The 27,550-nt window shown below is 35.0% G+C and overlaps 2 protein-coding genes across 10 annotated transcripts in view; one reads left to right on the forward strand and one right to left on the reverse strand.

The window, feature by feature from the left end:
• CCPG1 (cell cycle progression 1) overlaps positions 1 to 26,574 on the forward strand; it is a 42,494-nt gene extending 15,920 nt beyond the window's left edge. For 2 of the 7 annotated variants that reach the window (XM_047861183.1, XM_047861184.1), the window contains exons 2-10: positions 4,881 to 4,949; positions 7,217 to 7,337; positions 8,975 to 9,051; positions 10,153 to 10,351; positions 12,560 to 12,655; positions 14,485 to 14,736; positions 18,383 to 18,504; positions 21,745 to 23,153; positions 25,398 to 26,574. In XM_047861183.1, the coding sequence (XP_047717139.1) occupies positions 4,890 to 4,949; positions 7,217 to 7,337; positions 8,975 to 9,051; positions 10,153 to 10,351; positions 12,560 to 12,655; positions 14,485 to 14,736; positions 18,383 to 18,504; positions 21,745 to 23,153; positions 25,398 to 25,587 (2,526 nt within the window). In that variant the 5' untranslated portion in view covers positions 4,881 to 4,889 and the 3' untranslated portion in view covers positions 25,588 to 26,574. Of the gene's footprint in view, positions 1 to 4,880; positions 4,950 to 7,216; positions 7,338 to 8,974; positions 9,052 to 10,152; positions 10,352 to 12,559; positions 12,656 to 14,484; positions 14,737 to 18,382; positions 18,505 to 21,744 lie in introns of all 7 variants that reach the window. The other 5 variants (XR_007152739.1, XR_007152738.1, XM_047861185.1 and 2 more) reach the window with 5 other exon arrangements.
• Positions 26,154 to 27,550, reverse strand: part of PIGB (phosphatidylinositol glycan anchor biosynthesis class B) — a 40,886-nt gene continuing 39,489 nt past the window's right edge. For all 3 annotated transcript variants that reach the window (XM_047861189.1, XM_047861187.1, XM_047861188.1), the window contains 2 exons: positions 27,038 to 27,218; positions 26,154 to 26,527 (listed from right to left, as the gene is read on the reverse strand). In XM_047861189.1, coding sequence (XP_047717145.1) covers positions 26,390 to 26,527; positions 27,038 to 27,218 — 319 coding nt within the window. In that variant the 3' untranslated portion in view covers positions 26,154 to 26,389. The remainder of the gene's footprint in view (positions 26,528 to 27,037; positions 27,219 to 27,550) is intronic.

The following is a 27,550-nucleotide window of genomic DNA, read 5'->3' on the forward strand; positions in this document are numbered from 1 at the left end:
AGCTGGATATTGTAGCTTTGTAAATGATCTTCCTGCTTCTGCCTTTGCTCTCCCCCACAGTGCTGTCTAAAGAAGGCTACCAGAGTGTTTTCTTTCTTTCCTCAAAAATTTTCTGTGACTCTTAGTTTAACTCCGAGTAAAAAGCTATAAAGTCTTAGGATCTAGAAGGCTCTACGTGCTTGTTAGCCCTCTGTCCTCATCTTTTCCTGCTTTCTTTTCAGGCCACTCTTCTCTACCACACAGGCCTCATTGCTGTTCCTCAGAGATGGAGGCAGGGTTCATTCCAACTTTGTACCTGCAGTTTGGTCAGAAATGCTCTTTCCCCAGTTAACCACATAAGGATAGCCTCACCTATTCAAATATTTGCTCAAATATACTTTTCTTAATGAAGCTTTTCCTGACTATGTTTTTAAAAATCAGTCCCTTCCAACTTTGGATTTTCTGTACTCCTCTCTTGTTTATCTTCATAGTTAGAAATATAGCATCAAATATACTGTGTATTTTAGCTGTTTATGTATTGTTTATTGAATGTCTCCATTGTGGAAGATGAAATGCACAGTATAATTGATGATTTTAATTCAGGCTATTGCAATATAGAGAAAGTTCATTAATGAGAAACATCTCAAAGAGAGAGGAAACCAAGGGGTTTTATAAGGGCAAGTAAACAAGGGAATCACGAGGAGAGGTGGAAGTGACTCTTAACCTGGGATTTGTGAGGGAAGGTTGGCCCTTTTGCATTTAGTCATTTGTCAGAAGACAAAACAGGATTGGGAGATTTTTCAGTGTTCCTTGCTTTCCTCCATCACAGGGCTCAGATGCAGTTCAAAATACTCAACTATGAATAGAATTCAAGCCCCAGGAGGCAAGACTCCTGTCTGTTTTGTACTTTGGTGTATGGTATTTTCAATACCTAGCAAGTGCCTAGATACTTGATAAATGTTGAACAGATGGGTAAAGGAATGAATTTAAAATGGTAATCACCTTAGGCCTCCTGTCTGCTGAAAAATGTGTAATTATACCCATGTAGAATTGGTCTTTCTGCTGTAAGTAGCTTCATAAATGAGATGAGACTCCATGGAGTAAATTTACATCCTATCATCACCAGCTTGTGCTGTATTCTCTGGTGATACCATGTGCTTGTAATACTTACTGTCAAATTCTCTTCAATAGAGTTCTACATACAAAATCTTAACATATTGCGAGGTGAGAGTCCATTTAAATGATGTCTCCTATTCTGGAATCTCTTATTATAGACTTTGGGTTTTATCTGGAAGGCAGTGGAGACTAATTTTAAGTGATTTGAGTAGTTCAAATGATTAGATTTATGTTTTTGGATAAACTTAGTGTGGGCAGCCTTGTAAAGGAGTGACTGGAAGGGAATTGATCACATGTTAGAGATCCATGAGGGAGCTGTTACCTTAACTGAAGTGGGAAATGATGAAGTTGGGGTAAGAGTAGATTTTGGGGTCAAGGTGAAGTTTTAGCTATCCTAAATCTAGGGGTTGATATTTTGTGGCTTTTCCTTATAGCCAGATTGTTTTTGGCTAATGCTGTTCTCTGAGATAGCAAAAATAGGAAGAACAGCAGGAAGATGATTTTAAGTCTTGTAGATGTTATATTTGAAATGCCCAAGAAGCCTAAGCAATGGGAAATGTATGAGAAAGAAACTACTTAAGACTGAAAGGAAGCCTGGGTCTAGAAAAGTGCTTCAAGTTTATCATCTTCATATAAAGTACCTTAACTTTATAACTTTGTATGATTATTTATGCCTTTGTAATTTCCCATAAACTGCATATTTCTAAATTATTAGTAATGCTCTTAAAATGGGAGGAGTTTGTGCCTTTACCTTTGGTCAAAATAATGGGAGAGGAACTTCATGGGTCCCTGCGGAATTTTGATTTCCTTGAACAGTTTAGACTTGTGTTACTAACTGCATCATCATCCAGCAATCTGCCTTTCTTCTTTTTGAGTACCTAATATGTGTCAAGCACTGTGCTTGTGTGTTGGGATTATATAATAGGCAAGTAAATAAGCAATTACAGCACAGCATTCTCTTAAGTGGTAGATTAGGGAAAATACTAGTCTTTGGGGATGAGATAGGAAGGACGGGCACAGGAGTTTGGGTTGAGGTAAGGGGCTAGGGAACTGATCAGAATATCTGCAATGTCAAGCCTTTTAGGGTATCAAAGTCTGAGCAAAGAGGGAATGAATGGAGTGAGGATGAGATGCTAGAGATGAAACATTAGATATTCAGTACCTTTGGGCATTACCCTGAAGACAGTATGAAAATCTTAGCATGTTAAAGGAATAATATAATAAAATTATCATCTTAGGAAGGTCACTGATGAATGAGGAGGTTCATATACAATGGCACCTTTTAGAGTCAGTGTATTTAGGGTGGGGCTCAGTTTTTAAAATTTTGCTTTAATTGCAGTGCACCCAACTTTTTGAGAATTGCTGACTTAAGTGGGTTCTTTAGTAAGGCTCTGAATTCTACTTAACCAAACTGTTTCTCTGGTGTTATGTCCAGTAGGGAATCTTTTTTTCTCATTTGGACTGGATGTCAAATTTGTCCTTCCTTCCAGATGAGTAAACTAAGAATTAAACTGGGGCCTGATTTAATGGGGTTCCTTGATTTGAAAATCTCAAATATGCTCAAGTTGTTCCAGTTTAGCAATGTATATAACTTTATTTTGAAATGTTGGCTTTGTTAATTTGAACACCTGAGCTACTAGAGTACTTTGTTAGAAAACGAAAGCTAGGAACTACCTGTTTAAAAGAGCCGTTTAAATGGAAATTACCTAGAGAAAAGTAGGAGATATGTACACACTAAATATCTCTGGGTTTGGTAATCAACCCACAAGTTTTGGAAGATTATTAAGAAAGTAAAGCACTGGTAAGTCTCAGAGGTGAGATGAAGCAGTATTGAGAATGTGGGTTATAAAGGAGGTTAGAAGCTTTCACAGGAAGGAAGAATGTTTAGGCTTCAGGTAGTTTTCTTTATCCTACTTCTTGTTCCATGGTTTTTCCAACTACTCAGTCACTTAAACCAGAAACCTGGGAGTTATCCTACCAACACTCTCTCCCTTCTGTATTTGGTTATTAAATCCTTTAAAACAAAAATCTTTGATGTCTTTTCAAATCTTTCCTAACCCTGTCCTTTCTTTGTTCCCTCCCGTTCATGAATCCTGGTTAAATGTATACTCATCTTCTCCAGGGAGTATTGCTCTGATGGCTTGCATCTCCCAGGTCTAGGGCTCTTTAATTGCTTGCTACCTCATCTTAATATATGCACTTTTAAAGATTCATACCTGATTTCTTTTAACATTCCACTCATGCTAGATTAATTGCCTTGCTTAGAACTTTCATATTTAGTTGTTTTCTGCCTTTGTTTTTGCTCTGTAATGCTTTTTCTGTTCTTTTGGGACATCCAGTGTCATCTCTAAAGGGGAAACAACTTTATTTTTTTGTGAAATCTCTCAACTTTTAAATTTTAGCAACTAATTCAGTTAAAACTTGCTGTCTCCCATGTCTAAAAAACATTGTAACCTCATAAAGACTTTGACCATTCCTCTTTCCTCCTGTGAAGTTAATTGCTCAGTTTTTGTGTAGTCTCATATGTCAGCTCATAATTTTCAAATTGTTATAAAAGAATTCAAGTACAAATAGTAATGTATCAAAGTTTTTTTTTTTTTTTAAACTCATAAAAACTGGTTCAATGAGGAATTGGGAATTGTATAATAGCTTAATATGGAGTGCTATAGCCTTTGGGGTAATCGTCTCTACTGGAATAGTTTACCTTTACATTTATGGAGTTATAAACTGCATGGGCCCTAATCAGTTGTAAGTAGGAAATCAAATAATCAGGTGACTTACTAGAAAATGCTCTAGCATGACAGTATAAGTCACACAGTCATCTTTGTATCTCATTTTAGGTTTTGAGTAATTTGAATACATGCTAATTTTTATATTATTAGTGGCCAAGCACCTCTTTATATTTTCTCATTTTAAAATGTTAATTTTTCCAGAATCACTAATAGAAGATTCAGACCAATATTTTTTGGCCTGTTTGTAAATGAGCACTGTTTCCATATTGAACTATCTGCATTAGCGTTCTGTTAGAAATGCTAATTCAACTTGAATTTAATGTGTTCTCAGTGTATGTACAATAATAGGAGCATTTATAGGACTTAAATATGTTGAACGAAGTCAGTAAAATATCATTTGGTTAGCTTGGTTTTGAAGTTTAAATAGGAGTTTCAGATAGAAAGGGGAGAACAAACCAGGTAGAGTGACCAATATATATACTGCTTTAGGACTTGAGTCTGGGTTATTGTCAATGACCTCAAGTTTCTAACCCATTTTTGGTCTCCCCCCTCCCCCTGCTTTATTTTAATTCAGGTGGAGTATTGCTAACATAGTTATTTTCATAAAAACTGTTTGATCGTATTCTTTCCCTGCTTGAAAAATCTATATTGCTTCATGTTGCCAACACAGTAGACTTCATTTTGCTTGGCCTGGGAGCTCTTCCGCTATTTGGTCTCTCAACCCTTGATTTACTCACAGAGTCAAATTGGCTTCTCCTTTCCCTTCAGTTCTGCCTGGCCAAATCCTACATTTTCTTTCAGACTTTATTTCTTTATTCCAACAATATGACTGTCCGTATAGTCTAACTGAGGAGGTTCTCTTGTCTTAAAAGTTTGGTTGTATTTGTTCATAGAAATATGCAGTTATATGCCCTGTATGATAATTCTGTGGGTGGGTTGTCTCAGTTTCACCTGGAAGGCAGCATGCCACTTTTCATACTAGATCACATGTAGTGCTTCCTATAGAATTTTTAAAAATATACCCCACATGTCAATATATTTTTATATTTGTAGACCTGAAAAATGTCTGAAAATTCCAGTGACAGTGATTCATCTTGTGGTTGGACTGTCATCAATCATGAGGTATGCTATTTAATACTTCAATACATGAGGTATGCTATTTAATACCTTAATATTTAATATGCTATTAATACTTTTAATGCTATTTAATACAAATAAGGCAATTTGTAATATTACAGTGTTAGTGGTGTAAGCTGGGCTTTTTGAAGGCCATTATTTTTTTATGTTGAAGCCTAAGGTTCCATTGTCCATAGCTTGGACACTTTTGCACCCATATTAAACTTTACTACTGAAAACTCTTAACGAGCAGTATCTTTTGCATTATAGTACATTGCTTTCCTCAGCTTTGAGACATTAGGCAAATATTTATTGAAGGTTTATTATTGTGTAGGGCCTGCACCTTACCTACATTCTCATAGAATTGTAAACAACCGTCTGTGGTATAGATTGTTTTCATTCTCATTTCATAGTTGAGAAAACTAGAGATTAGAGAGGTTAAGTAATTTGGCCAAATTTTATAACTAGGAAATGTTGGCTGCATTAAAACCTACCAGAAAGGAGCATGGAGAACATATGTTCTACTTTTGGTATGCTATGTTATGTTATGTTATGTTATGTTATGTTATTAGCAGAACTTGACAGAAACAAGGCTATGGCCAGAACTCTTTAAAAAAATGAATATTCTTACAAAAGTATGATGTTATATGACTAGTATATAATAACCATTAATTTCTTTTCCACATTGGTAATATATGTTCATTGTAGAAAAATCATAAAATACTGATAAATAGAAGCAATAAGTTAAAAGTCATCTATATTTAAAGTTTTAATGGATTTGTCTACAGTTTTCCTATTTGTTTTTAAGATCTCTTAAGGCTTGACTTGTTTTCCTTGACTAATAAAAGTTTTAGATGGTATTTTTTATAATTACTTTGATAATTTAAGGCTTAGACAGTTGGTTACTCCTGTCTTCTAAAAATCACTATTAACCAAAGAAGGATTTTTTTTTTTTCTGTAGTATAGTTGGAAAATTTAATAGCCGCTGTACCAATTGAGATTGGGGTGGTTTCTTTTTTAAATAAGTGACTTTTCTGTTTTTAACCTGTTTTATACAAAGCTTAGATCAGCTCCCATAGCAGTAACTTTTCCTTCAAGGATAATTAACATTATAGGAACAAGGAAGCTGTGGGAGTCTTAGGATTCTGCATTGTGAAGCAAGGCAGGAAGCCTCTCATGCACTTAGCAAAGTGTGTCATTAGGGTGCTTCTGTTGGAGATAATCTTGTCACAGAGTAAATCAGATTCGTATTTTCATCCCTCTTCCCTCTGTATCTAGTTATCCAGTTCTACTCTTTCTTGCTAATGTCTCTTACATGTGTTTCCTTTCCTTTTCCATTGCTACCATTCTGTTTTAGGCCAGAACCTGTGTCCCTTGCAGTCCCCAATTCAGCCCTACCCCGTTTCTGTCATTTCCCTACCACTTTTAGGCATTCCCAGAGTCTTAACATTCAGAATTCTCCTTAGGACTAAACTCAAAACCTACTCCTTTAATGAATTCTTTTAATTTTTGCTGTTTTGAGTTATGTATATTAGGAGAACTTAGACCTTTCAGTTTCATGGATCAGTAAATCACAAAAAATTGGGAGAGGGGCATGAGGATAGGTAGAATCAACTTAGTGGTTAACTTTATTTTACTAATTAAGATATGAGAAAAAACTGTAAGATCCACTATTTTCTTAAAGAGAAGGTAGTTGACATCAAAGTAGGGAGGACAACCTTGGAAGAATAAAGAATAATCTAAAATTTTATAGAGAAAATTTACTCCATCAGTTCTATAGATACATTTTAATCCTTGCCTTTAGACTTTTAGTTGTGCATTGCCATAGTAAATAGTTATTTGCATGTGGAAATTTCTCTGAATAGGTTGCAAATTTGAATTTTGGAATTGAGGTTTTTATACCTCATAACACATGGCAAAGTGCCTTGCATAGTACCTTCGTAAATGTTGAGTAGAAGTAAATTAATAGAAATAGCAAAGCTTAAAAACCTACCCTCTGTGATCAAATTAATTGCTTGGGCTTATAAAATAGAGTACAGCATTTGACTTTTGGCTGACTTCTCTTAGAATCTAACCCTGTGATTCCATTCTGCTGTTTCCCTGACATAGGCCATTATGGACTAAATTGAATAAAAGGTAGTCAGATTAGATACTGTTCCCTTTGAAGTATGGCAGCATCCAGGACTTTTAACAATGGAAGCATCTCCATGTAGTGAAACCCAGCTTTGAGCTTGATTTGATAGACATATAACTGATGATCATTTTTTCCCTAGGGGTCTGATATAGAGATGGTGAATTCTGAACATGGCACAGCCAGTGACAGCTGTGAGCTCGCTCCAGAATGCACATCTTTAGAGCAAGAGGAGCTACAAGTATTGCAATCAGAGGAAGGAGGTACGATGTTAAAAGGAGTCTGATTTTATTTTTTTCAAATAGGATGTGTGAACAATAGTGTGAATCTTGCATTCTTTCTAGTCAGGCAGCCTTTCTGGCTAATCAGATACGGTCACTAAATGACTAAAATTTTCGTGTGGATTGGGTAGTGACACCAACCAGTGGTTTATTTGCAGCTGTAGTATGTATTTCAGCCTCCGTATAAACTCTTTGATAATGCAAGTGTAACCAGTAACTAAACACTACTAATTTTAAGACTAGTGATGTACAAAATACAAGAGATTTACTAAACTCTTTTCTAGTTAGCATCACACTTCAAATTACTTTTGGTAAGAGGTGATAAAAAAAGGCATTTAACTGCTTTACTCTTCATTTTTAAATGACTTCTTAAACAGTTTTAAAAAATTGTATTAAAATGTAAATAGAACATATTCTCCTCAGGAGAATAAAGTGGATGCATCATGTCTAGAAGTAATGATGGTTTATACCTGTTAATCTTGTTTTCAGCCTGTGTATTGATTATTCTCATTTGAACAGTGATCCTCATCTTTGATAGGTCAGATTTTTCTCCCAAGAAATACACATACTCACATATGTAAAAGTATTTCCAGACTTCCTTGGGAGTTCTTGGACCTAAGTCCACCTTTGCTGAAAGACTTAATTTCAGATTAATACTCTATTAGGGGCTATGTAACACATACAGATGGCAAAGTTTTTCTTTTTTTTCCTCCTCTGTTTTTTTTGGAGGGACTAAATTCTATGAGAAATACACACATTAATGACAGAAAAAAATGATGAACAAAACAAATTTTAAGTCACCCTTAATTCTTTTTATCTGGAGATAACTGCTATACATAAAAATTGATAAAATTAATAATAATCTTAAATTAATGTAATAAAATATGCAAATGCATATAACGTTTGGTATATGTTCTTGGCTGTGCATAAAATTTATGTTTATCATGTATTATTTTAATATTTTTAACTTCTATGAAAATTTTATAGCCTTTTGTATGAAAAATAGAATTGTATGAACTCTAGGGGTTTTTTTGTACATTTTTTTCTTTGAGGAGTTACTTATAAAATATATCTCCTGTAGTGACATTTTGTTTTTCTGTGTTCTTTTGAATCCTTATTTTTTATAGTCCTTTTCATGGCAAAGAACTCATAATTTGAAGCTGTAGTTTTGTTTGTTGAGTTACCAGGTATTGACAGTCATTAGAATAGTGCTACTTTTAGGAATTCTGAATAAACTAAGAGTTCAGGAAATGTACCATCAGATGTCTGAAAAATGTTTTCCCATATTAACAGATTTTTACAAACACCTTAAATTTAGTACTTTGGTATTGTACAGTAGAGATTATGTTGTTTACTTAGAGATTGTATTGTTTTTTTAGTAGAATTTAAATGAGTTCAGTTCAGTATCTAAAATTATCCTCTGACAATTTCAAATAATTATATTTGAAATACAGAGATCTTTTTAGCACCAGTAGAGTGATGTTATGATTGTATATGACATTTCATTAAATCCACTTACAAAATTAGGAATAGATTTTATGTACTCAGATTATAATATATGTGGCCTATAAAAAGTCAGTTAAGTATAATTGATTGAATTGATCTTTGCTTTATATCAGAGAGTAGCCAAAATGGCACAGTGTTAATGGGAGAAACTGCTTATCCAGCTTTGGAGGAAACGAAGTCGGCACTTGAGGTAAACATATGTTTTACTCTGTGGATATATGGTAAGCAGTATTCCTTAGGGAATATTAAGGAATAATTAAGGTTTCCCTTTCTAGTTATACTTTTATTCCTCTTTGAATTATGCAACATTTATTAAAAATTTTGAGATTCCACAGATTGGTCACTTTTATGATTAGCGTTAGCTTCTGTTTCAACTCTTAAGTGAAATGCCTTTTATTTTTTTTTTTTTATTTTATTTTTTTTTCTACGTTTATTTATTTTTGGGACAGAGAGAGACAGAGCATGAACGGGGGAGGGGCAGAGAGAGAGAGGGAGACACAGAATCGGAAACAGGCTCCAGGCTCTGAGCCATCAGCCCAGAGCCCGACACGGGGCTCGAACTCACGGACCGCGAGATCGTGACCTGGCTGAAGTCGGACACTTAACCGACTACGCCACCCAGGCGCCCCGTGAAATGCCTTTTAATTTACAAAAGTAGTTTCTTGGAAATGTGTGAAAGATCTGTTCATTTACTCTCCAATATAATTTTACTTTGAAGTAGATTACATTCTTGAATTATACTGAGAAATTAAGTTATTAGGACTGATCTCTAAAAATGAAGATTAGTTTTTAAATTTGAGAACAAACAAAATCTTGTTTTTTGGTGTTTTACTTGACTTCTAGATAAAACTAGTTTATATGATTTTTACATGGCATAGCTATTGAAATTTATTACATATGCAACCAGAGAAATTTGTAATCAGTCTTTTACGGGCTTCCTGACTATAGAATTATGCTCGAATAAACCCATGGAACTGGTGAGAAATGAATCCTCTTTTCCATGGTTCTTGTGTTTTAAAGGTGAGCTTTTTAGTTTCTGTAGCCCATGAAAATTAGGCAGCAGTTTGATCTAATTCTGACAGAGATAATTGTCAAGGGGGTTGATGGTGTTTTCAATCTGAAAGATGAGTCTACTCCTGAGTAATCTTTGTCTTTTGGGCAGGACTCCTATCTTTTATTTTAAGCCTAAATTACCATAGCACTTAAGAACTGTTGTACACTTTGAACTGCATAGAAAACATAAGGCTCTTAAATAATTGTTAAATTTACTGTTTTTAAAATTATTCTTCAGAGAGAAGAAAAGTCGTCGGAAGACCATGTCTATTTTGGAACTGTCAGTGATGATTCTGATATTGTTACCCTTGAGCCACCTAAGTTAGAAGAAATGGGAAATCAGGAAGCTATAATTGTTGAAGAAGCACAGAGTCCAGAAGACTTTAACATGGGCTCTTCTTCTAGCAGCCAGTATACATTCTGTCAGCCAGAAACTGGTAAGAACTGCATAAAGAATACACTGATGACAGACTTAAGTTCTCCTGTGACCACCTTTTATATATATAATGGTCAAGTTTTTAATATATTTGAGATTTTTTTTGTAAAACCTACTATTAAATCTGGTGTTTTCTTACATTGTAGGACTTAGAGTACAATTGCTATAACAATAAATAACAACATCTTTTAAGTGAAAGATGAAAAAAATATCTTCAAGGAGATTTGTTACTGTCTGAAACACTCAAATGCATTTGATACATTTTTTAGATCTTTAAGGGTGGGAGATTGTGCCATTGTAACTAAAAACAGGAGAAAGTTAAGGTTTCTACTTACAGTGGTACAAATTTTATATTCTAGAAATAAGCTTATTAATTGAAGTCTTTTAGATCCTTTCAGTTATTAATCATTTAACAAACATTTATTGGATGCTACTATGTGCTAAACAGGGTTCAAAGAGCTGGCAGCACAGCAGCATCCCAAAGCCTCTGACCTTTGTATCTTTCATTTTAGATTGAGTTATGAAAGGTTCCTATTTTAAGTCATATTATTAATGCAGTTCATGCCTACTGTCCAGATAATGATTTGGAAGTTAAAATGTGAGTTACTGAGCTAATTCCTTTCTATATTTCTTTGGCTCATTTGGAGGGATGTATATAATAACGTCTTTTCACATGGACATAAATATTTAGACACAAAGTTACTGGAAGATAAACAGACCTGGAATTAACTCACACTTATTAACCAATAACTTGAGCAGTAGCTCAAGGATGAGTTGTGGGAAAGACAAGTTGGTGCACTGCTAAGGGATTCCAAAATGTCCTAATTTGATGGAAAAATAGGGACGTGTCTATTTTGGATCATTTTCTTAGAATTTACCATTCTTTAATACTTAACATTTGCCAGAATCAGACAAATGGAATTTCTCTTATTCCACTTTAAGCTAAAAAAATGTCAAGTAGAGATTTTTAGCTATCTCATTTAATGGTAGTTATTTTCAGTTAGTATACAAGAGCTTTTCATTCAAATATTTAAATACTCAACTGGCATTCTTAGTGGTGGTCAGCCTTTGCCAGAATGTATACGTAGTACATTTATTACAAGGACTAATGAAATGATTTTAGAACCTTTTTTGTTCATCAGATTTTATTTTGTTTAAATCCAGGATTCATGCTGTATTCAAGTAGTCTTTTTTCTTTCCATCCTTCCTTTTTTTTGGAAAACTGTAGATGCTGGTTTAATTTGAGAATATTCATGGGCCAGAAAAAGTAGTCACATTGAAGCAGGAGTAGCAGAAGAGTCCAATCAGACATCTAAGAAATTGATGCTATAAACAATTTTTCTCAGGAATTTGGACACTTCAAAGCACATTATTCTAGTTTATATCTCCATTCTGAACTTGGACTTCTTGGGGATTTTACAGTTTCAGTTAAGAGAAATATTTTATTAGGAGTATTTTTATCCATTGCTATCTCCAAAAGGAGTAAGTTATTTCAATAAAGTATTACAAAGTAATAAGAAAAAAGGACATTTTGGATTACGTTGAAAATACTATATAGAAATCCATTGCTAAGAGTCTTGTTTTCTCTCTCTTATCTCCTATTTTTCTTGGTTTAATTCCTGACTACCTATTTCCTGGTTATTTTGATTTTCCTTTCCCTTCTCCATCTCTGTAGGATTTCATCTTCAGGTTTTTTCTTCTTCTAAATTAGATTCTTGGGACAATATACTTTTTGTTTATTTGAGAATACTGTCCACTGCTGCCAGAGGATTCTCCCCCAGGAAAGCAAAGTTGGTAGCTGTAGAAAAGTTTGTATTGTGGGGCGCCTGGGTGGCGCAGTCGGTTAAGCGTCCGACTTCAGCCAGGTCACGATCTCACGGTCCGTGAGTTCGAGCCCCGCGTCAGGCTCTGGGCTGATGGCTCGGAGCCTGGAGCCTGTTTCCGATTCTGTGTCTCCCTCTCTCTCTGCCCCTCCCCCATTCATGCTCTGTCTCTCTTTGTCCCAAAAATAAATAAAAATGTTGGAAAAAAAAAAAAGAAAAGTTTGTATTGCATATGTTTTTTTTAAAAGGCTTGATTGTAAAATTTTGATGGAGCACAAATAACGATGTTAAGTGATAATTAAAATAAGTATTTTCAATTCTCTTTTTCCTTTTTAGTCTTTATAACAAAGCTTTATACATCTTTTTTTCCTGTTTATTCACAAAAGAAAGGTGGTGGGAGAAGCTGTGGAAGATTCCTGAATGCATAAGGGGATGGGATGATCAGCTGAAACACCATGTTCCTAGCCAACTCGCTTTCCAAGGTGGTGTGACTAAATCTGATCAGCTTTTCCAGAGCTGAGTGTGCCTAGTCACATTTACTATTTACTTAGTGCTTTAAAGATATCTGTTGTCATCTGTGATACTCTAAACAGGTGTTCAAATTGGTCTTGTAATAAAGCTGGCTGAGCTTACTGCATGCCTTTGCGTTGCCTGCATCTTGGACTGTGGGCCAAATTAAGCTTTGGAAGAAATTTAAAACCAAAATATTTTAGCTGTCCTATGTATGGGTTAAAAAAGATGGAAGCATTAGATAAGGAGGTGAATTTATTAATATAGATTAGGCTGCCTTGTTTACTTAGAATATATAATGATGGTGATATGCTAATGTAGAATTAAATAAATTTAATTTTGTGACATTTCAAATGAAATTTGAAAGGAATCTTGACAAATTGTTTTTGCATTTATCCATCTTAATACATATTGCCAGAGAGTCTGACTTAAATGCTCCAGCCATGATCTTGAATGCCTTTGTATTATGTAATGCTTTGTTTAAGTCTTCCTTTCTTTCTCTTTGTCCAAGAAATGTAACCTCACAGCTGAGGCGACGGCATCTGGGAAAAACTAGTGATCAAGAATAACCAGATAAACATGATGGGCATAAGGGTCATGACCAAAGATCTCTCAGTGGCATCTGTATCACTAAATATTAGGAATATTCGTTCATTCAGTAGTTCTTTTTGTCTTTGTGTTTGTTGTTGTCAGTGTGAAAGTTACCTGAATTCCTCTGTGATCCATCTTTAAAAAGTATTGCCTAACCTAAGTCAACAACTTTCCTGTGGCATGGTTATCCTGTCTTCTGAAGAACCATTTTACTTTTTTGAAGCATGAATGTTTGTTATTTTGGAGCTCTTTGTATAACATTGAGGTTCACATTTATCCTTTTGGTGCTTTTTTTTTTTTTTTTTTAATTCCTCTAACTGGCCTGTGGAAATTGTTACCAAGCTATCTAACCTTCTGTGTTAACATATAGTTTATTGATTGATGGAGCGGTGTTAACAAATTATAAATTTGAAAAAACCAAAGGTGATTTTTTTAGTGGATATACCAGGACTTGAGATTTCTTGTGGCTTTTTGTTGTTGTTGTTGTTCTTTACTATTCTTTTCATAAAGGAGCAGCACCAGACTAGTCCTTAATATCGGAGATAGCTGTTGTGTCACTTCCTCATGCTGACATATTTACTAGAGGGTAAAATTAATAACCTTCTAGTAAGAGTGGCAGTCGAAGGGAAGGGCTCATCTGACTTCTGGATACCTGTGTTAAACTATAGTGCTTTGAACCTTGATTGAGGACTCAAGGAATGGAAATGAAACTAGGGTCCAGATACACCCAAGAAAACTTTAGGTAGTTGTTGTACTTTGTAAGTCACAGGAACTGTTTGTATACCTCCCTGTGTCCCTTCAACAGTTGAGCTTAAATTGCCTCTATTTGAAATTGAAAGAAGAGATTGACAGTTTTTTTTTCCTTCCAGAAACAGTATCTGTTTATGGTTCTAATAGCAAAGAAATTTAATAGACTATGAGAATGATTGTTCTAACAGTATAAACTTTAAGAGAGGTTTGAAAAATAAAACCAGATAGACCCTCAAAGGCACAGACTATGGTTGATTCTTGTGTATCACAGTTGAAATCTTTGATGTTTATGGCTTTATGTTGATAAACTTGAAAACTTGAGTGTTTGTGTTCTTTTGTTTTTGTTTTTGGCTGTCTTATGTAAAAGGGCATGTAGGGATGGCATTGATTATTCTAAATCATATTTACTAGAAAAACTATTCTAAAATTTTTAATATTTACGTTTTTCTTTTTTAAATAGTATTTTCATCCCAGCCTAGCGACGACGAATCAAGTAGCGATGAGACCAGTCATCAGCCTAGTCCTGCCTTTAGACGACGCCGTGTTAGGAAGAAGACTGTTTCTAGTTCTGACTCTGAAGAACGGCTACTCCCCGAACAAGAAACCGAACCCTCTAAGGAGTTGCATAAACGCCAGTTCAGCAGTGGTCTCAATAAATGTGTTATACTTGCTCTGGTGATTGCAATCAGCATGGGATTTGGACATTTCTATGGTAAGTATTTGAAAATTGGTTATATAAAAATTCATGGTCTAGTGTATGGACCCTTACTAAGAGTGAGGAATTCTGGGATCTGTTTTCAGTGTCCTCATTAAATATATAACCTTGCAAAGCTTGCCATCTGTTTGAGCCTCAGTTTTCTCATTTGGAAATGGGGATAGTGCTGCCTATCTCACAAAGCTGTTTTTCACTGAAGTTTGGTGGTATTTATTTAAGAAATGTAGCATCCATGTTTTTTTTTTTTTCTTTAAAGAAAAAGATTAAAAATCTGAAGTGCTTACCACAAGGGACATCATTTTAATTTAGAATCACAAACTAGCTTTAATTGTGGCTTTATTTGGAAGATTATTTAAATCTCAGTTGAAATGGTTATATTTGAAATGTCATAATAATTGGTGCTCATTATTTTTCCCCTCAGGTTTTATGCAAACATTATATTTTGTGACATTTGTTGCTGCTTCCATGATCCATATGAATTGAGAATTTATTTTTTTATAATTTATTATTATACTTTTCTCATTGTTGTTCTTGTTAGTGTTTATGTATATTGATCATCTTTAATGCAAAGCCCTTAAAAGTGTTTTGGATGAAAAGAGGAGGGAATTCCATATGGTGTTATTTTTCATTTGGGAGCCTAACTGTTGAATCTTAGTTATGTGATTGTTTCTACAAAGATAAGACTGTTTGAGAACTGAGCATTCACACTCTTTGCTGTATTAGAATTTTGAAAAAAAACACATGAAGCAAATGTTTTAGATCTTGTCACTTTTATAGATTTCAATTTGCCTTACATGAACTTCTGAGTTTTGCTGATATGATCCACAGTTTAACTTTTGGAATATTCCTGTTGTGCTAGTTCCTTTCAACAATGTGTACCTTAATGCAAAATGCACCATGTGTTAATTTTTGGAAAAGATACATTATTCAGCACAGTGTAATGTTAGAATAAGTAAGACAGTCAATACTTCTTTAAAGTCAGAGTCAATAAAATGTGTTTCTTCTTGTCTAACTTTATATTAAAAAATTAACATTTAGACTCTTGGTGGATATCTGCTTGAATTTAGTACTGAGATACTGTAATTTGTATCCTCCCTTGAAGTTTGTTGTAATGAGATTTGACTTGAAATATATGCTTAATTTTGTTATTTTCTAGCTGGAACAAATGTATGAATGTTTTTTTGAGCATGATTTCTTTCCCCACAGGTAAACATGGAGGTAACAAAGGAGAAGGTCTTCTCTTAATCTTTTTTTTCTTACTAAAAAAATTGGACAGTGATTTAATGTTAATCCAAATTGCATTAAAACCCCACCAGTTGCATGACCTTTAAGTATTTAGTGGAAAGAATAACTTAGAAACGAGTGCCTTCAAAATTAAGAAACTACTGCTCTGTTTAAAATTTTGGTTACTTGTAAATTTTACTTTAATGATTATATTTAATAAAACATTTTCTTATACTTTTTAAAAGCATCTTTTTGGAATATGAAAGGCCTGGGTAATATGAAATAGGTCTGCATCGTGAAGAGATTAGCTCGGTGAACATATAAAAACTTCTCTGACAGTTTTTCAAGGTCACTATTTAAAGGACATCACATTTTTTTCTTAATTCTGGCACTTATCTCAACACTTTAAGAGCTCTTTTGAGTTGATTTCAGAGCCAGTTTGAATTTCTCATGCACCATGAAATTAGTCATTGCATTCCATAATCTATCATTTGGTTACTAATTATGTAACAAAACATCCCATTAAGTGAATCACTCCGAACATTCACCAAGCTTGGCTCTGTATGAGCTTGGAGAATCAGACCATTCCTAGAAGGAAAGGAAAACTAGCAGGAGTGAGGATAGTAAAACAATGTACTACAGATAATGTGGTACTGCTTTAGGGTCTGAAGGTGCTTACAAAAGTTAAAAAAATTTTTCGTGTTTGAAGCACCTGTCTTCCTTACTCTTTATACATGTCGGCTATCCATATTCTAAATCAACAGTGGAGTTCAGTTGATTCGACTTTCTCATGGAGTTGCTTTAAGTATTGATAGGCTACCCTGCTCTTCAGACATTGTAACAGAATATAACTAAGTACTAAGTTGTGTGGCACAGACAAGAATTATAGCTCAAAGGCTATACTTACTGAGTCATCCTGGAGGTGGTAGGATTTGAGCCGGGTCTGGTCTTATGCTTATGCTAGGTAGAAGGAAAGTGGATTGTTGCAGCAACGGAGAACATGATAATCTGAATGTAAACTTTGCTGGGTTTGGGAGCAGTGAGAAGACTGGCTGGACTATAGCAGAGGAGGTAAATCAGGCTACATTAAGACAGATGTCCAACGCGTACTGTGTAATAGTACTGCAAATTCAGATCTCAACACATAGTTTTAGGTTATTTTCCAAGGGGGTGAAGGAATTCATCCTGTCAGCAGTTTGAAAACAAAGAGGTTTTCGGTTATTTGGGGAACTACAAATGAATTTTCAACATTTAAAAAATCTGAAATTCTTTTGAGTAATATTGAAACAAATTTACCATGCTTTTATAAATTGGAAAATTAAAAGAGAGGAAGTGAACCCTAACAGAAGAATATCAGAGCTGGTAACAGTTGTTTATAATTTGGCAAAAGTTTTCTCTTTACTATTTCTCAAGATTATTGAAGAAATCAAAGGTTCTTTTTTTTTTTAGCAGTAGGGGAAGAAGTAGTAAACTATCATTACATCTTTTCATTCCAAATTCTGTGATGTCTTTACATAATAGAATTCCACTGTAGATGTTAATGTCATGGTTGCCAAATGCCTTTTGCCTTATTTTTTTTAATGTTTACTTTATTTTGAGAGAGAGCGCGCGCACTTGCACGCATGAGCTGGGGAGGGGCAGAGAGAGGAGAGAGAATCCCAACAGGCTCCACGCTGTCAGCGCAGAGCCCGACATGGGGCTCAGTCCCATAAACCGTGAGATCATCACCTGAGCTGAAATCAGGAGCTGGATGCTTAACTGACTGAGCCACCCAGGCACCCCTTTTGCCTTATTTTTGACTTAGTGTTTTATTTTGTTTTTTTCTCTCTCATGCATGAGGAATGTAGCAGCATGTGAACAGCATGTCTTGGCAAATTAACATTTTGGTTTTTAGGGTGAAAACTTAGAGACTCCTAGTTGGCTTAAGATTTTTCACTGCTGGGATGGGGATGGTGGCACTCTAGCACAGACCTAACTAATGCAGAATTTTTAAAAGATTTGGCTGTGAGAAGGGTAGGTAATCACAGCCAATTATTTTCCTTGCTATACCTTTTGGGCTGTGTTACATCATTTAGGCAAAAATGTAGTGAGAAAAAATAGACATTTTTATTTTTCCTTTATTTTTATTTTATTTCCTTTTATTTTTATATCCTGTGAATGGATTTCATGGTTTGTTTGTTTCCGTTGAAGACAACATTTTTTTATATCTCAGCCATCTCTCAAAAACAACAAACTTGAGCGCCATTGTTATGGTAGACTGGCTTGTTTTAATCAAAAGGATAGTGAACTGCTTAAGTATCTGTGGATGTGTGCTAAATTAAAAAAAAATGCATTAACCTACTTGGCCTGATTTATATTAACATTTATCTACCACTATTTGATGAATGACATCATGAGATTTTACTTATTCATTTTTCAGGCACAATTCAGATTCAGAAGCGTCAACAGTTAGTCAGAAAGATACATGAAGATGAATTGAATGATATGAAGGATTATCTTTCCCAATGTCAACAGGAACAAGAATCTTTTATAGATTATAAGGTAGGTACTACTAACAAACTTTATAAAAAAGACTTGTTAGCCAATAATTATTGTGCTGTTCAGATACAAGTACAAAGAAGATTATTAGTGAGTAAATATACTATTATAATTGTAGATTACTTACTGTGTCCTAGTCACTGCTGTGAGTACCTCACATACAGTATTACTCTTATTGCTTTCCACACCTCTGTGAGTTAAGCAAGTATTAACTTCATTTCATAGATGGGAAAGTGGGAAAGAGGTTCAAAAAAGCTAACTTTTCCAAGGCTAGCAAGGCAGAGCTGAATTTATCTGACACCAAAGATGTTATTTCTGATTATTATAATTAACATTTTTAATTGATATATATAGAAAACATTGTTATTATTAGCATTATTTTTATAGAACTGAACAAAACATTTCCAATCAGTGAGAAAGAGGAGTTTGTAGCCTCTCTCTAAGATCTTTCCTTCATCAAGGGAAATGAAGTAATCAGCCAGTCCTTTTTTTTCTTTGGTTTCTTGTTGGATCGGATGGAAGAGAGAGCATGTTCTACTTCCCACCTAAAACTTACCTACCACCCAGCAGCTCTTTTAATACCTGTGTGGGTATGAGGACCAGCGCGATAGCTGGTCTCCTATCTGGTTCATCCATAAGAAGGGCATAGGGCTTGCAGAACTCAGGGTAGAAAAGTAAACTGTTGCTTTTTTCTTCCATTCCTTTAAATTTCCTTCAGTTGATGTGTGTATCCCTTATAGGGTCACATTACATTTCCTTAAAAGAATCCCACTTGACATCTGAATTCTTTCAGGCAGGGATTACTCAAGTTATTTGTTAATAGTGTAGTTTTTCCTACCTGGATCAAAGGATGTTGTAAAAAGAGTAGCCATTTTCTTCTTTACCATCGTGGTTTCTGGTTCCATAGGATGATGTTGACTTTTAGGAGACTGACCCTGCATAGATCTTCACTGAGTCAGTTCTTGCAGATCTCTTATCTCCAGCTGTTAAATGTGGCTTTGAAGATCTTCATGGGAGACCTGACCCTGGATTTGCTTATCAGGCACTTAATTCAAGACTGGAGTTTACTGAATACAGAATATACCCTGCAGTCATTCTGTGGCCCCTTATGCTTTTGCATTTAAAGATAATGCTACATTACCCTGTACTACCCTGTGGTCCACTTCCATTGCATACATGAAACTTGTTTTCTCTCTCATTTGGAGAGCAGATAAAATGATGATAATGAAATTTTAAATTTTAATTTGTTCTTCGAAGACTGAAGACAGTGAACTGTCCATTTCAGATGGTTATCTTTCAAGTGGAAATACTGTCATTCTCTTTATTTAATTTTTTTATTAAAAAAAATTTTTTTTAAACATTTACTCATTTTTGAGAGACAGAGAGTGACAGAGTGTGAGTGGGACAGAGAGATAAGGGAGACACAGAATTCGAAGCAGGCTCCAGGCTCTGAGCTATCAACACAGAGTCCTATGCGGGGCTCAAACCCATGGACTGTGAGATCATGACCTGAGCTGAAGTCGGACGCTTAACCGACTGAGCCACCCAGGCACCCCAATATTGTCATTCTCTATCTCTCTCTGTCTCTCTCTTTTTAAAAAAATTTTTTTAAAGTTTATTTTTTTGAGAGAGAGTGCAAGCAGGGGAGGGGCAGAGAGAGACAGGGAGACACAGAATCCGAAGCAGGCTCCAGGCTCTGAGCTGTCAGCACAGAGCCCAATGTGGGGCTCGAACTCACAAGCTGTGAGATCATGACCTGAGCCGAAGTCAGACACCCAACCGACTGAGCCACCCAGGTGCCCCCTGTTATTCTCTTAAAGGACTTTTTTTTTTGTTTTTGTATATCGGATTTTTTTTTGTCTGATTCAAATGAATAACCATAATGTCTGTGGTAAATTAAGTAAAATTTAAGTGTCATTTGCTGATTTATACATAAGATACTCTAACTGATTAGATAATGCTATAACAATTAACTTGTTTAAGCATATTGTTTAGTTTCTTGCTGTTTTGGTGAACGTTTATTACTAATAACATCTTGAAAGAAAGATCATTCAAGGCTACTTTGAAATGCAGCAAAATTCTGTAAACCTAATTGAACATAGTTTTTTTTCTCTATCAAGGGTGCTGACTTCTAGCTATAATTTTATTTTTATAAAAAATTATCTTCACTTAAGGGTCCGAGAAGCCTCTAGTCCTGCCTAAATTCTCTTTAGGAGACTTCTCAGGAGAGATTAGAGTCCTGTAGTCAAAAGATAGAAGACCTGTCTCCTTTTCTTCTAACTTGTAAGTGGACCTAGAAACCATTAAGGCTTTAATATGATTATGGGAAATAGTAATCACTAATGAACACTAATCAGAAGTACTCCTAGTTCTATTTTAGAAATCTTACTAGGGATAAACTAGGCTATAGCTAATTTTTTTCCGGTCTTTAAATTCTTCCAACATGCTGTGTTGTTGTTGTTGCTGTTTATTTATATTTAATGAAACATTTCATTTTATATATATTTTTTAAGTAGGCTCTACACCCCTGGGGCGCCTGGGTGGCTCAGTCAGTTGAGCTTCTGACTTCGGCTCAGGTCATGATCTCATGGTCCATGAGTTCAAGCCCCCTGTCGGGCTCTTTGCTGACAGCTCGGAGCCTGGAGCCTGTGTCAGATTCTGTGTCTCCCGCTCTCTCTGACCCTTCCCCATTCATGCTCTGTCTCTCTCTGTCTCAAAACTAAATAAACATTAAAAAAAATTTTTTTTAAAGTAGGCTCTACACCCCAGCATGGAGCCCAGTGTGAAGCTTGAACTCATGATTCCAAGATCAAGACCTGAGCTGAGATCAAGGATTGGTCACTTGCATACTGAACCACCCAGGGGCCCCAGCTATGTTATTATTTTGATGTAGCTCTGTGCTGTGCATTTTCTTCCATATGAACCTTTTTATTTTTACATCTTGAAATACATACATATACACTACAAATACATATACTGCATAAAGGGTAGTCTGCAGAAATAGACACGTGGGGCTCCTGGCTGGCTCAGTCGGTAGAGTGATCTTGGTTCTTGGATCTTGATCTTGGTTGTGAGTTTGAGCCCCACATTGGGTGTGGAGATTACTTAAAAATAAAATCTTAAAAAAAATAGATACTAAAAATTTATGAGTATTGGTTATATATGATTTCATCTTACAGATTTAAATTGAGCTTTTAAATAAGGCATTTGACATTTTTCTTTCTTCTCTTTCAAAAAATTTAGTCATTGAAGGAAAACCTTGCAAGATGTTGGGCCCTTACTGAAGAAGAGAAGGTGGCCTTTGAAACTCAGAAAAAGAACCTTGATACAGAAAATCAGTATTTAAGAATATCTCTGGAGAAGGAAGAAGAAGCCTTATCTTCATTACAGGAAGAGTTAAGGAAACTAAGAGAACAGATTAGGCTATTGGAAGATAAAGGGACAGGTACTGAATTAGTTACAGAAAATCAGAAACTTAAGCAGCATCTGGAAGAAGAAAAGCTGAAGACACACAGCTTCCTTAATCAAAGGGAGACTCTTTTGGCAGAAGCAAAGATGCTAAGGAAGGAACTGGAGAGAGAACGACTGATAACCATGGCTTTAAAGGTGGAACTCCAGCAGTTAAGCTCTAGTGAATCATATGGCAACCCAGACTCTCCGAATGTATTGACTGAAAAAAAGGAAATAGAAATCTTACGGGGAAGACTCACTGAGCTGGAGCAGAAGCTAAACTTTGAACAGCAGCGTTCTGATTTGTGGGAAAGGCTGTATATTGAGGCAAAAGATCAAAATGTAAAACAAGAAACTGATGGAAAAAAGAAAGGGAGCAGAGGAAACCACAGGGCTAAAAATAAGTCAAAGGAAACATTTTTGGGTTCAGTTAAGGAAACATTTGATGCCATGAAGAATTCTACCAAGGAGTTTGTGAGACATCATAAAGAAAAAATTAAACAAGCTAAAGAAGCTGTGAAAGAAAATCTGAAAAAGTTTTCAGATTCAGTTAAATCCACTTTCAGGCATTTCAAAGATACCACCAAGAATATCTTTGATGAAAAGGGCAATAAAAGATTTGGTGCAACAAAAGAAGAAGCAGCTAAAAAACCGACAGTCTTTAGTGAATATTTACACCCACAGTATAAGTCACGTACACAAAACCAGAATAATAGAGGCCCTACTATGCAAAGAGAGGGAAGGAAAGAAAAGCCAATTCACTTTGAAGAATTTAGAAAAAATACAAAATCACAGAAATGCAGTTCTGAGCATGACTGTAGTGCAAATTTTGATTCTTTCAGAAAGTCTTGTTCTGGTGTATTTGAATGTGCTCAACAGGAATCCATTAACCTTTTTAATATGAAAGTGTTGAATCCTGTAAGGATAGATGAATTTAGACAGTTAATTGAAAGGTATTTATTAGAAAAACTGGATAGTTTTCATCACTGGAAAGAACTTGATCAGTTCATCAATAAGTTTTTCCTAAATGGTGTCTTTATACATGATCAGAAGCTCTTCACAGACTTTGTTAATGATGTTAAAGATTATCTTAAAGACATGAAGGAATATCAAGTAGATAATGATGGAGTGTTTGAGAAGTTGGATGGATATATATATAGACACTTCTTTGGTCACACTCTTTCCCCTCCATATGGACCCAGGTCGGTTTACATAGCACCATGTTATTATAATAGTTTTTAACATTTATAGATTGGGTAGCATTTTTATCATTTTAACATCGTGGAATGTTACTATCCATAAAGTACTTTTTATAAAGAAAAAAAAGTGTTATTTGTAAAAGTACTTTATTGCTAGAGAATTTAGAATAAATTAAATGGAAAGATAAAATTTTAATAGCTATTACAAACTGAAAATTTCATATGATCACTTTGACTCGAGCAAATGGTTTAATTTCTGCCTTAAAAATATGTTAAGGAAAAAAGATCCTATTTTAGCCTATCTTGTTTCTTTTCATTATAGTTTATATGAAAAGGTAATTAAGTGAAATTATTTTCCTTTAATCTTTTATTTTTTTACTCACTTTGGGTGAGTAAATTCAGATTTCACTCTGAAATTGGAAGAACTCGTGTGTAACAGTTTGCATTGACCCACTTACTTACCTAATTCCACTTACCAACTAAATTATGATACTTAATAGTTAGTACAAAATTATCTTTGATAAAGGTAGAGGCAAACTTAGCAAGCTACAGGTTATAATATGTGTGGCTTATATGCATAATTTCTAAATAAAACTATTCATTGCTTATTAGCTTTATATTCTGTAACCTGAAACTCACCTAATCTTCAAATGTTAGCTTTATTTTTTTATCCTTAAGATAGTTATATATTATCTTTCTGAATAAATGTAATGTGTCTATAAAATAATGAGACTGATTCTGGTATCTTTAGTCATTAAATATCTAGTGCCTCAATGAGCAAAACAGTGTGAGGCTGCCCTGATGAAACATGAAAAACTCTTGCCATCAAGGAGCTCACAAGCTTTTGGAGAGTTAGGTAAATATAAGAAATGAAGTGAGGAATGGAGATATTGTATGTGGTGGCCTCAACCTGGAGATGTTTTGGGAGGCTTCATGAGTGAGGTGGTCTTTGAACTGAACTTCTTTAAACTGGGTTTTGAAGGAGAAATGAGAATTTGTCAAGCAGATAGAGTAGGACATTCTATTCAAAGAGAACTTCATTTGCACACATTTGGAGATGTGAAGACATGTCCTTTTAAGGAGGCAAGGTAGTGCTGGGGTATGAAAAGATACAGATCTTTTGTGAAGATCAGAAGGACTTCATTTTATGCTAAAAGACTTGTTGTATTTTGGATCATTGGCAATAGCCTGGAAGATTAGTTGGAAAGAGTGAAGCTGGTAGGTAGTCTTTGAAAAAGTACAGACATGAGCTGATGATTAACTAGGTTAATAGTATGAGTGGGAGAGAGATATGAATAATATGTAAGAAGAAAAATTGGTGGTATTTCTTGTGAAAGAGAAGTAGAAAATAACATTTCTTCCAGATTTCTGGGTTGGATCACTAGTTGGATAGTGGCATCACTAAGGTAAGGGATGCGAGGGCATTTTGAGTAAGGGGAATTGGAATTGAGAATTGGGCTTGGAGGTAACTATTGACAGTCACATGGAAAAAATTAGTTGGCCATTAGATACATGACTCTAGTCCAAATTCTGTGTGCATATAGATAGTCTAGGCTGGGGGTGTTTATCAGAATCTTGGGGAACACTAACACGTAAGGGGTTGTGGAGAATGAAGGCTGAGAAGAAGACCATAGAATAGCATCATGAAAATTGAAAGATCATCTCAAGTGAAAGGAATATACAGACGTGTGTCAAATGCTTTAAACATTAAACAAAAGAGACTGGATTTCTTGGTTGGGGAATTGGGTGGCCATGAATGGCATTACGGACTGTTTTAGTGAGGTAGTGAAGAAGCCTGATTATGGAGTTTGAGGAAAACCGTAAATACAGACCTTTGTTTATGAACCTTAGCTGCGGCTGTAAAGAGGAAAAAAAAAAAAAGACTTTCTTTTGTTTGTAAGAGATGTATAAATATTCCTGCTGAGGGGTGAAGCCAATGGGGAGGGATTGGTTTTGCAGGAAAGGAAAAATAATGGAAACACATCTCATTATTTTATTGTCACATTTCTATTTATTTGTTGAGTATTTCCCCTTTGTTGCCACTACAGTTATGTTTGTCTATTTTTTCTGCCTGTAGGATAAAAGTATAATACTGAATCTTTTTGGTATGGTTGTATTAGGATTATACTTCAGGTTAATTTAACATCCTTTTTCAGTGTTCAGATAATTAATGGAGAAAAACATTAAAATTGTTTCTTGTTTAAATTTAACTCTAACATAGATGAAAAATGTGTTTACTGCTTTCAGTCGACCAGATAAAAAGCAACGTATGGTAAATATTGAAAACTCCAGGCATCGAAAACAAGAGCAGAAGCACCCTCAGCCACAACCTTATAAAAGGGAAGGTAAATGGCATAAATATGGTCGCACTAATGGAAGACACATGGCAAATCTTGAAATAGAATTGGGGCAGTTACCTTTTGACCCTAAATATTGATTGTCATGATTAAGTTAAATTAGAAAATGGTAACAGAAACATGGATGGTATCTACAATGTTTGGTATTGAAACTAAAATGAAATTATCAAGATAATGTCTTTCTATCATTTCTAAGTATCAGTTTGATGACTTTACATTATTACTCAGAAGCATCAAGCAAAAGCTTACTAACTTGCATTTTCCTGTAGTTTAGTTTTGCTGAAATTTTTTTGGCACTGGAAATGTTCAACTGTAGTTTCAAGGAAGCCAGGCATGCAACAGATTTTGTGCATGAAATGAGTCTTCCTTTCAGTGTATGAGCTTAAAGCAAGCTCAAATCCTATGACAAAGTGTAATTAACACTGATATTTGTGTTAAATTTGCAGTAGAGCTTGAAAAAGTACCTTGTGATGGAATTTCATCTTTAACACTTTATAATCTTACACTTGCTTCTTGTCTTTTTGTGGGTTCAAGAGCCCGTTGACTTGTGAAGAATTTGCTGCCTTCTTATGAGCTTGCTGACTTGTTCTCTTGTGAAATTTCTTGCACATCTGAATATTGTGGAAGAAACAATAAAACTACACCATGAGGAAAACTAAAGGTCTTTATTTAAAATCTGGCATTTGTATTAATATATGATTTTATACTTTGTGATATTTTTCATACATTGCCTCAGTAGTGATATTTGGTAAATCAGTTCAGTGGTGTTTTGCTAGTTCATAAATTTTACCCAGTATTTACAGGAGTATTTACGCAGCATCTGAATATTTCTACCCAGCAATGTCTGTTTCTCTAGAAAAGATTTAAACACAGTTGAGAATTTCAGCTTCTGTTGAGTTTCCTTTTTAATTTCCGTTCATAGACATATATGTGACTTCCAGTTCGACCTTCTGGCAAGTGAGTGTGGAAGAACACAGCAGTTCTCTCGTAGCTGCTTGAAATTAGGAAAGCACTTATTTCCTAGAAGTAAATAAACGTTTAAATAAATAAAGGCTACATTTTGCTGAGCACTGTTTCAAGAATTTTAGAATGACCTCATTTGCGTCTCTACCACTTTTTTCTTAATAAAACAATATAGTTCCTTAATAAAAGAATTAACTTGTTAAGTAACATATGTATCTTGATAGTTATAGAACTGGGACGGATTTTCACCAGGGAAAAGACGAATTACAAATTATGGGGGATGGTGGGGTGCCTGCATGGCTCAGTTGATTGAGTGTCATGATCTCACGGTTTGAGTTCGAGCCCCTCATCAGCTTGCTGCTGTCAGTGCAAAGCCCACTTCACATCCTTTGTCCCCCTCTGTTTGCCCCTCCTCTGCTCATGCTCTCTCAAAAATAAGTAAAACATTTAAAAAAATATATGGGTGTTGGAAGGGACCTTAAAAAAGTTATGTTGTCTATTTACTTGAGTGCTAAACTTGAGGTGAAATATAAATAGTAAGTTTCCCCTTTTTTCATGTTTCCTTACCTCCTCTAAAATGCTGAAGATGATCAAGTGAGTAGGCAGTGTTGAATCATTGTGAAACTCTCTATAAAGCCAGTTTAAGGGATTTAGATAAAATATATCTGCTTCATCAAGATACTGACTTTTTCCAGTCAGGTCTGGGGGACATTGGAGAAATCTCATTGGAAGTGGGTAGTGGACATGGCTGTGAAGAGAAAGTTAAGTTAAAAGTTACAAGAAGTAATAATTTTTTTTTTTTCCAAGTACTCTTAAAATCCATCATGTTCACATAAAATGTGAAATCTGAATCTTAAATGGGTTCCAATTGAGGTGAAGAAGCAAGCCTTTAATGTAGTTTTCTCAGAGATGGACAATATGATTCTTACACCATGTTGCTTGTTGCCGCAGCAGCATAACCATCAAGTCCAAACTAAAGCATGAAACGGCACTTCAAGGTGGGATAGTAAGTAGTGTGGGAGACTCCATCTTCTGTAACAGTATGCTCTTGCAAGAATGGAAGGGGCCTTTGGGACCAGG

Source organism: Prionailurus viverrinus, chromosome B3, assembly GCF_022837055.1.
Source record: "Prionailurus viverrinus isolate Anna chromosome B3, UM_Priviv_1.0, whole genome shotgun sequence".
In the NCBI taxonomy this organism is placed as follows: Eukaryota; Metazoa; Chordata; class Mammalia; order Carnivora; family Felidae; genus Prionailurus; species Prionailurus viverrinus.